Here is a 10878-nt window from a genome sequence, read left to right on the forward strand (position 1 = left end):
AGTGGTGTTTATTTTTTTACTCCAAATAATTAAATGTGTTTCTATAATTGTTCCATAAAAGAGAATTACTGAAATTATAAAACAAAGAAAATATGTCGGAAACTACCGAGGCACAAGATGCTACAGCGGAATTACGAGAACGGTATTTGTACTTTTTAACATCAATTTGTGGTAAGATTGCCTAATCCTAATTATATTATTTATCTTAAGTTTTTAATGTTTATTGTAGAAAAGGATGCGCAGATTAAACTCTTTGATAACACCTCAGTTTCCGGCAAATTGCGAGCATTTGACATGGATTTTGATAGTGTTTTGCTGGAGAAATTAGAAACACCATTACAACAATTCAAGTTTGCAAAACTACGAACTCTGGACATCATTAATATTGAAACTGAAGTAATAAGTAACTAAAAAATAAAAAAACTCACTTTTTACAGAGCAAATGTTTTATTTCTCTATTTATTCGCCCTTTTGTATACTCATTGTTTTCATTGTAAATTTATATTTTGATATCAAAATTCATGAATATATAATAAATTTGTTTCATTACAAATGTAACATGTCATATTATATTATAAACAGTTTTGTGAGAACTGTTTGTATCTTGGTGAACAGGTCTTGGTGTTTTATTAATAGTTACTTGCTTATAAAAACCCTGTTTATCACCACATAAACAGTCGATCATTCCAAAATTTCCAAAAATGTTTCATACAACCTGTTGCTCTCATATTATATGGTATAACAAAAAAAAGTTACAGGAATGGTGATATCAATTCAAAGCTATCAATTGTGTTTTATAATATATATTTAATTTAATAACATTTATAAAAAGTGTATGTTCTTATTTAATAATTTAACAATATTGAGTTCTTATAAGATTAAATCGTTCAAATAATAATAACAAAACTACATCAAAATATCTAACATTTATAAAATGTGTATGTACTTGTATAATAAGTACATAATTATTCAACAATACTGCTTTCTTACAAGATTAAATAATTCAAATAACTTTAACAAAACTTTACACCAAAACATACAACATATCAATAAAAAGATACAAACAGGACCATATGTTTATTACAGTACGTGTTGGATTCCTCGGATATCGATAAACAACTGCAAAAAAAAAATGATTTTTTCAAGCAGAAGGAGGAGTTTGAGTATTAAGTTCCGTCACATCTGTGTATCTGAGTTAGTTCCTTCTGATGTTTAAACATCAGAAACATAAATTGAAAATAATTAAATTACTTTCAAATATAAATTTCTATTTAAAAATAACATATTTTGTAAGAGAAACTTATTTTTTTAATAATGAATGAATGAATAATGAGCTATTATTAAATTACTATTTTAATTTAATTTGAATATGAATATACACAAGTGAGTAGCAAATTACTGAAACAAATGAAAAAGCTGTTAACAAAAGTTTATTTAAAAAAAAAAACAAATATTTTAAAAATGTGAGAAAATGTATGAAAACTTTAAACCATTTCTAGATTGTAAAACTTAACAAAACTATGATTTAATAATTTGTATGACCTCCTCGATTCGTGACAAAGTCTGGGTATACTTAAAATTAGATTATTAATGTCCTGTTGGGGAATCTTATTTCAAGCATAAGTTTGAAGCGTATCCTACAAGTGTATAGGCGTTGTAATACGAACGCGATCCCGATGCCTTTCCTTCACATCTCCCTCTTCTCTCTCATTGGCACCGCAAGCTAAGTTTGATCCACTACCCTTATCATTTCTTCTCTAGCTAAATATAATCGCTCCATAGTTAATTAGCACTATACTGACTTGCATGAATAAATTTAAAGGTAAACAATGGCTTTTTGTAGGGGTAATTAAATTTTAATGGAAATAAACAAAAGTATAAAATTTACAGTCGGTTGTACACCGCCTAAAATAATGATAATGTAGTTGTAATATTATATACATAGCAAATAATTGCGCTTGTAGCAAGTATGCGGGAGTGACAGGGAGAGTATTAAAAACTGTTTAAATACAACAATAGTAAATAAATGTTTTCGATGTATTGTTGCGACAGACTCGGATGATTAATTTTTGAAAAATTAAGAATATTACTGAGTTACCATTATAGTTACAGCTATTAATATTTAATTAATTGAGATTTATGTTCATACCATACATAAATATTGCAGTTTTTTACCATATCGTATTCGTCATTAAAAGTTTATAATCTATCTAAAATAAGTAAATTCAAAAATAAAAATATATTTCCCAAAAATAAAACTTTCTAATCAATAAATGTCAATTTTAACAAAATAAATTATACAATCATTCTATAAACACAAAATTATAAAATATAACTGGTATCGAAGTAAAAAGGAAGGAGAGTAACGATGCGCCGCAATTCGAAGTGTAACTGCAGATCTGTCACTGAGCATATATATACACACATATATGTATATATATATATATATATATACATATATATATATATATATATATATATATATATATATATATATATATTATTAATTATATTACATGTAGTCTTAAATATAGTTTCTATAGTTATACAAATTTTGTTTTGTAAGAATTGTTAAGTTCTGTGGCATCTGTGTATGTAGGTCAGTTCCTTCTGGTGCTCAAACATCAAAGCTTCGTATCTGAAACACAAATTGAAAATAATATAATTACTTTCAAGTATAATTCCTATTTGAAGTTAAAAAGAGTAATATTTTGTAAGGGAAACTTATTTTTAAATAATGATATTTCATTATATATATTTTTATTATTAATTACATTACATGTACTCTTAAATATAGTTTCTATAATTAATACAAATTTTGTATTTCATTTTAACACTAGTGTTATATATTTTATATTAGGCATATAGATGTTCCATTTCTTCTAAAAATTGTCCAGCGCATCTCTCAACTTCCTCCCTGTGAATTAATTCCATCTAAAAATGCAAATGGGGATTATTTATTAATTATTACAAAGTCCAATGAAGTGGCTGTGCTTTATTCATTGTAATTAAATGAAAAATATTTTAGTGGTGTCACCATGACTATTTTAGGAGGTGTTTGTAAACTCGATTTGTTATATAGATACGTTACATGCAAATCCTTTATACTGGTCATTATGAAGTTTGATATTCTTATTTCTTAAATTTCAGTTTGTTTTTTTTAATACTACATTTATTTCAGATATTATCATTAATATGTAAATCCTTTATATTGGTCAAAATAAATTTTGAGATTCTTTTTTCTCAAATTTCAGTTTGTTTTTTTTAGTGGATTTATTAATAATAAAGAGAAAAAACAGTATTTACAACATTTAATTGATACTAAGTGAATTTGAAACATGTTTACCTTTAATGCTCCATATATTGGTGAATTGACACACACAAGTAAATGTGTATTTATCAAAACTGTTAAAGGTTACTCGGTGTACCAAATTGCTGCCTGAATTTGAAAATGAAACTTTCCGTTGCCGTCGTTTTTAGTTCGTCAAATTCGTGGAATCATTTTTCAAGAGGCTTTCAACAAAGAAGTCTGTAATCCACGATGCTCTTTCAATGCGCATAATTATATGTGTACTTTTACAATTTGATGAATGTTATTCACAGTTCATTTTATTTTATTTTTAAAAGGACTCAAGTGCTCTACTTTTAATAAGAATGACCGTATTAGGAAGGTTATATCTAATTCAATCATTATAAGTAATATAATATAATTTTCAATTGTTTGTATTTAATCCGCTAGCACTCAAATTGAAGTAATATACTAAAACTATTTTTTTTCATTATAAAACACATCATACAGGTTGATAAGACATATATTCAAATCTAATGAGATTTTAGTTATTAAATAAAAAAAATAAATTTGAAATATGTTTTACGCTTGACTAAAATCAAAAACATTAAACCTCTTCATATGAGATTAGGTTATTTTTTTCAATATATCTAACAATAAACAATATATTAAAAAATGTGAATCCATAGAAGGCTGAATTAAAAGTTTAGATTTCAATTGAATAAATAAAAATAAAGACTCATTAACTTGTAAGACTTAACTTAACTCTTGTTTTTGCCAATGAATTTATGTCTCACGATTTACGTAATGTTAGAGCTACAACCTGTATAGTATATTAACAAGGTTAACATTTTTAAAAATAACGTTAACAAGGAACGGAATTAAAAAATAGAATATACAATTTAATATACGTTTTATTATAAAATTATCTTAGTACATCAAATGTCACACTCAATTAAATCACCACCTATTGTTATAATTTCCACCCGGCCTCGGATTGTACTGATTCCCCTGAAAGCGGGGATTGTTAAACCTCTGCCACTGATCGTACGGATTGCCGCCTCTTGGCATATTTTGTATATTCGGATACGTAACGTTCGGCTGCGCCTGATAATTGCTACCGAAATTACCCCCGTAATTGTTGACGGGGTAGTTTCCGCGGGGAGGAGCGGTTCTGTTCATCACATTCGACCTGGGTGCGCTCCACGGTCCCACACGATTGATGTCTGACGTGTGTTGTTGCATTGTATTCATTTGGGAGTTGTGCATTCCTGGATTTATGCTCTGTTGAGCTGAGGAGCTCATGTTATGCATTTGAGGATTTAAATTTAAGTTCAAACCCATTGGGCGACTGGTCACTGAATCACTTCGATTCGTTTCGAAATTCGACCTGCTGGAGCCTAAGTTCTGTTGAGTGTTCGTATTTGAACGATCTATACGGTTCAAAACTATATTTGAGGTGATTTTTACTTTGGAAGCGGGTTTCTGATCTGAATCGAAATCGAGCCTGTCGGTAGAAAGGGGTGGGAAGTCTTCTTTGAACTCGTCCTTTCGGTTTTCTTGCATGAGTTTCTGGGCGTTGCCTACGATGTTAGCGATGTTTGCCATGTTAATATTGTGAATACTACTTAGATCTAGGTTTGACGTCAGAGAAGGAGCTGTAGTTATAGTACTTGTACTAGTACCTAAACCTAACAAGTTAGAACTAACTGGTTTATTTTTGTTAAAGTTGCTCATCAGATTGGAAATTATAGACTTCGCATCTACCAATTCCACATTTTTAGTTTTCTTCATGCTTTCTTCCACCAATTGTCGTTCCTTCTCCAACTCTTTTGCCTTGACATTCTTGGACACGGCTTTAACCACGTCCTCAAAATTGTAATCCTCATCTTCGGAATCAAACTGAATCTTTGCAGTCTCCTTTTTTTCATCAGCTGTTGGGTTAACACTTCCTAATCGTTTGGAAAAGGGACTCTCTCGTCCCGAGTTACTAGATTTGTTTAACACCTCGTCATCTTCGAAATCGTCTATGTCTTCAGTGTCCGGTATATCGATAACTTGTTTTGGTTTTTCCGTCTTTTCTGGTTCCGAGCTAGTTTTCAAATTTACAAATTTCCTCAGTCTTTCCACACGATCAGGTTCGAATGCCTCTAACTTCTTCAAATAACTAATCAACCCGTGTTGTTCTTCCGTTTGTAAATCTTTGAAATTTTGTAACAGTGTTTGCAAATCTGAGTCCGAAAGATGATCCATATTGTGACTCGACTTTGGACTAGGAGTCAACGGCTCTGTAATTCTATCCAGGCTGGTCGAATCGTCTTTATCTTTGATAGAAGATTTCTCTTCCTCCTCCGCGAGCTGACCCAAGAAATTCGCCGTGCTGATAGGTTTACCGGCCTTTTTAGACGCTTCCGCCATTCCTACCACCGCGTTAATCAACTGCTCGAGCTGATCTTGCGTCACGTCGGTCTTGCCTTGCGCAATCAAAGCGCTGGCGATTTGTTTCGCGATAGCTGCTTTGTCCACTTCTCCCACGCCTGGTACACTTACCGGTTCGAGTTTCTGAGATGACTTCGGTTGACTCTTCTGTCTTTGGCCCGCCATGTGAAGAAGACTGGCCGTTTTCTTGATCGCTTTTTTGAAAGCTCGTTCTTGAATCGGATCTACTAGTCCTGCAAGGACTTGTCCTTTAAGTTTTTCCTTAACCGTTTCGAAAAGGACACAATTAATGTCGTTGTCGAGCAGGTTTTCGGAACTGTTTGCTTCGATTTTTTCCATTGCTAAAGCTTGAGCTAAAAGGTCGATAACTTTGGGGCCCAAAGAACCTAAACGTTCTTCCACAGCCGTCAGTAATCTTAAAACAGACACCAAGTTGACTTCCTCATCTACGTCATCGTCTTCTGGTACCGAAACGGGAGGTATAATCACTGGATTTCTTGTAACATCTCTCATAACCGCCGGCGGTTTGTAATAGTACTTCTCGCGTTCCCAAGGCAGATCGGCAACCGTCCGAATCCTTTCCTTACCACGCACATCTCTTTCATAGGAACTCTCTCGGTATCTAAATTCTCGATCCCTGGACCTTTCTCTGGACTTAGACGGTCCGTCTCTGGACCGGGATCGCCTTTGGTAACGATCCCTGGATCGATCTCTCGACCTGGATCTCGATCGCCTTTTCGAACTGCTTCTCCTCCTATCTCTCGGGCTCGAATCTTTGGATCTCCTGTCACGAGACATCCTGTCCTCTCTCACCTTAACGGGCGACACTTCGTCCTCCCAGGGACTTTGGGAGCGGCGTTTGTCATCGCGATATTTATTTTTAGCTTTATCCTCGTTGACGAAGATCACGTCGTCTTCTAAACTTTCGTCCGGTCTTGCAGCCATTGGTACTGGTTTATTGGAATTCGGACTTTTTTTCATGTTGTCGATCTTCCCTTTTCCGGCAATGCGGAAGGAAATAGGAGTCGGTTCTTCTGGTAATCCCAATCTTAAAACACAACAAATCATGCAATTATATATAAAAAATTAAATTTAAATTATTACGGTTACCTTTTTCTTAGAGCATCTTTTCTACTTTTAATATCCTCCTGATGTAGCTCAACCATTCGTTTGTTCCAAAATTGTATCCACTCAGGTTTGAAATCATAATTGGCTGCATCTTTGCCCTCTGCCTGTAACTCCTTGTACCGCTTGTTCCAGAACTTCTTCCACTCCTCGTTATATTGAGGATGTTTCTCGGGATTCTTCTCGTGATGCGACAAAGTTTTGGCCATGTCCGTTTCGATGGCACGAGCCAATTTTTTATATTCTTCAGCTTTGTCACGGTTTTTGTCTGCGTCATCTCTGACTTTATCTTGTCGACGCATGTAATTAGACTTTTGCCACGGCATCGGTCCGTCTTTTCTTTCCAACTCATTTCTTCTGTAAAAGTTTCTTTCTGGAGATCTGTAACTGAAATATTTACAATTGTTAATGATATATACCATTCAGTTTCGATTATTTATTTACCTTCTTATTGGGAATTTCTTTCGCCTATCGTCCTGTCGTCGATAACTGGATCGATCGCTTTCCCGATCGCTCAAATCGTTACTTGAAATACTCGATACACTACTCAAAGATCGCCTACGTTGCTTCCTCAAGTCGGGCCGTTGATAATCGTCCCTAAATCTGTTCATACCGTTACCCTGTGACCCACCAGCCATCGGACCCTTATTTTTCTTTGTCGGTCGCGCCACAACAGGCGGCGAAGGACTCCTCTTCTTGAAGGGCTTGCTGATGGACGACACACCCGGTCCCATCGAATGTAAATCCGGTGGGGCTTCCACTTCGTACGTCACCTTGGAAAGTTCTTCCATATTGACGAGCTCCTCGAACGTGTAGCCTGATTTTTCACTGAAGTGGCGACTTTTGCACACAATGCTAAGATAATGCGCCATATCGGCGTCGAATTTATCCTTATCTATGGGCATCGGTTTAAGACGACCAAATTTTTGTTCTATCGCTTCCGCGATGTTTAATAGGACTCGTTGACAGCCACGTTTGTATTGCTTGGTCATGTACGGTGCTAGTTTGCGATAGCAAGTGGGAAAATGTTTTTGTAGGTACTAAAAATAATGATGGTATGTTAAAAATTTAGGCAATTACTGGAGATTTATTGTTAATTACTTGTTGTACGTGGTTATAACTGGATAAATGTGTCCAAACGGTTCGAGGATCTCCCTTTTTGTCACACAATACACACAAATATAGAGGTTCTTTAGATGGATCGTAAAATTGCATCTCCAACAAATACTCCAATGCAACTAGCGGTGTGGATTTAAAATTATCGATCTTTTCCTAAAACGGTACAAAAATATTATGGTAACATGTACAGACGTACGAATACAAATGAATTTAAAACGAGACAAACCTGGATGTGAGCGATCTCCTCGACCTGTCCCTCAAACCCGGGGGGCAGGGGTTCGCCGGGAGCAATCTGCAACGACGACGCCCCGCCGTCATCGCCGTCCGAATGTCCGACGGAGGTCGGCGGTGCCTCCTGGCTCGGTACAACGCCCCGCGATACATTGATGCAATGCCTCTTGCCCATCTCGTGCAAATATGCGCGGCCGGTGATCGGACACTTGCACGCGTTACAGTACCAATTCTCGCATCCATTCACGTAGCTCAGCTCGAACACCTTGCCGTACTGACCGCTCGGCAGGAACGCCTTCAGACTTAACAAACGCTGCTGTTCGTCAGCCTGTTCAAATTGAAACGGTTTTAACATTTTATCAAGCTAATCGGTTTTGAATATTAAGAAAAATTTTAGAGGAAAACACTTCTTTCTAATTTCACTAGGAACGTACTTTTTGAAAAGCAACTTACATAAAGGCGATGCTAAAATTAATCAATCAAAGTAATGATTAACAAAAATTTGAATTCACATAAATTTTTCAAATTAACATTATGCGCAAACTTTTGTATAATCAGTTCTTAAATATTTTTCGTCGTTGCAAAACATTTCAAACGAAACGTTTCCTGACAAAAAAACAAATCAAATTCGTTTCTGATTACACAAGGTAAAAAAATAAAAGAATTTATGGCGAAGATTTTTATTTACAATGAATAAAAAAATTTATGAATTTACTTGATTCTTTGCACCAATCGCGTACAAAGGACAAATAAACCTATGATCCTTAGCAGATAATAACACCGACCACACTTCAAATAACACACACTGGAAAAAAGTCGTGAGAAATATCCACACAACTTCAAAATTAATTTTACTTTTATTTCAATTTTTTGTAAAAGATATGAATTGATTTAATATTCCTTACCCAATTTTGGCAACATTTTTAAATAGAAGAATGCATAGACCTTAAATAACTTCATCAATTTCAAAATTTATTCTGACTAATTAAACTATTGCGAGACAAACAATGAAATATTAACTAAATATTCATCTTGAAATTAAAATATTTATAATTACCTGTTGGCAAAATATTTTTCAGTTATCCGTTTCTACTTACCTGCTTAAAAAAAAAAATTCTACTAAAATACTGTCGTAACAGTGCTAATTGTGTTAAATAAAAAAGAATTGTTTTGTGTACCTGTTTGTTAAGTCCAATGGATAATGGAACATCGTCTTCGGTCCCGGGCGCCGCGGGCTCCATTCTGGCACAATTATAATCACTTAATACACTACACTGTATTTCATAAACTCTTCAAACCTTACAAACTAGCTGCAACAGTAAAACAACGATCAAATGCATGTTCTGTGGATTATTTTCAATGTTTATAGCGACATTCAGCCACTTACCGTGTTTGATTTTAGCTATTTCTAGCCGAAAATATTTTTTATCATTTAAATTTACCGCCACACCACATATACACAAATATGGTCACCTATTGATTTTTTGTTCTTTTTTTCATTTTTTAATTGCTAATTACAACTTGCGGCTTGATTTACCATTGTTTTGTTCGTGCATGTAAACTAACATATAACTGCTTTCGATTACAATTTTTTGGGGAGTGTCTCATATAATTTCCTCAACATTTTTACGTAAAAATTCTGTCGTTATCTTCTTCATAACTTACCTGAGTGAAAAACTTGCGATTTGTACGCACAATTCATCGGCAGCTTGTCTAAATTACTTCCCAAATACGTTATAATGTCACATTTATGTTTTACTACATTATCCAGCCATTGTAGTAATCTCTTTCAACCTGTCGGTCATTTGAACTACTGATGAGAATTTATTTGCGACGTTGCCAAATTTTATTCACTAAAGTTTGCTGAAATTTTAAGATCTAAAAGGAAAATTTGACTAAAAGTCTTTATGTTTACATTCAAAACCTAAAGTGCTTAACAAAAAATCTCTTTATTAATAATAGTCACAAATAGTTATTCTATATTAAAAAAAGTGAATTTTGAGATCTGGCAACGAGTAGTTTTTATGAACTGTCAGTATTAATCCTTTCAAAACATTTCAAAACGTTTGTAGTTGAGTTATCCAGTTTCTAAATATATAAAAATTGTGCCAAATTGAAGAACAAAAATGGATCGTGAATCATCTAACAACTCAGTTGAACGAAATATCACACAAAATGCAAGATTTCTTGAAATTGAAAGAAGAGTGTCTAAATTATCTCACACAGAATATGATGCAGTTCATCCACGTTTCCAGAAACCGAACGAAGCAGCAGATGTGGCTTATGAAGAAAAAAATCATTATTATTGTGAACAGTGTAAAATGTTCTTTGCACCAACTGACGATGGACTAAAAATGCACTTCCAAAAAGAAATTAAAACACATAGACCTTATAGAGACCCATGCGTATACTGCAATGGAAAAGTATATGAATATGTTATTAATGGAGAGAGTAGAGTATTTCATAACTGTGCCACTGACTGATATTAATCTCACCTGTTATTACTTTATATATAATCTCCCTGTACATCTTTGTATATTAAAAGTGAATTTTTATACATGTACTTGCATAGTTTGTTATTGTTATTAATAAATAAAAATTATATATTTTGTTAAATTAGTTTTGTTTTTGTACAATGGTACTTTACATATTTTTGTTATTTAAAAGATAAAAGA

General features: G+C 33.7%; 2 protein-coding genes across 5 annotated transcripts; one reads left to right on the forward strand and one right to left on the reverse strand.

Moving 5' to 3' along the window:
* The first annotated feature begins 30 nt into the window (after positions 1-30).
* Positions 31-448, forward strand: LOC109597486 (uncharacterized). The gene is made up of 2 exons (XM_020013176.2): positions 31-171; positions 230-448. The coding sequence occupies exons 1-2, from the start codon at positions 93-95 to the stop codon at positions 409-411; spliced, it is 261 nt and encodes an 86-aa protein (XP_019868735.1). The 5' UTR covers positions 31-92; the 3' UTR covers positions 412-448.
* A 3737-nt stretch (positions 449-4185) lies between these two features.
* Positions 4186-9998, reverse strand: LOC109597497 (uncharacterized protein CG7065-like). 4 transcript variants are annotated; one of them, XM_020013198.2, is made up of 7 exons: positions 9869-9987; positions 9382-9513; positions 8199-8531; positions 7955-8125; positions 7298-7893; positions 6839-7240; positions 4186-6776 (listed from the first exon to the last, which is right to left on the reverse strand). In XM_020013198.2, exons 2-7 carry the CDS (start codon positions 9442-9444, stop codon positions 4250-4252), a joined length of 4092 nt encoding a protein of 1363 aa, XP_019868757.2. In that variant the 5' UTR covers positions 9445-9513; positions 9869-9987; the 3' UTR covers positions 4186-4249. The 4 variants fall into 4 exon arrangements, with proteins under 4 accessions (XP_019868757.2, XP_049818169.1, XP_049818173.1 ...); XM_049962212.1 differs by lacking the exon at positions 9869-9987 and adding an exon at positions 9591-9856; XM_049962216.1 differs by lacking the exon at positions 9869-9987 and adding an exon at positions 9261-9300 and having other exon boundaries at positions 9382-9428.
* Between the last annotated feature and the right edge of the window lie 880 nt (positions 9999-10878).

Source organism: Aethina tumida, chromosome 1, assembly GCF_024364675.1.
Source record: "Aethina tumida isolate Nest 87 chromosome 1, icAetTumi1.1, whole genome shotgun sequence".
Taxonomy (NCBI): Eukaryota; Metazoa; Arthropoda; class Insecta; order Coleoptera; family Nitidulidae; genus Aethina; species Aethina tumida.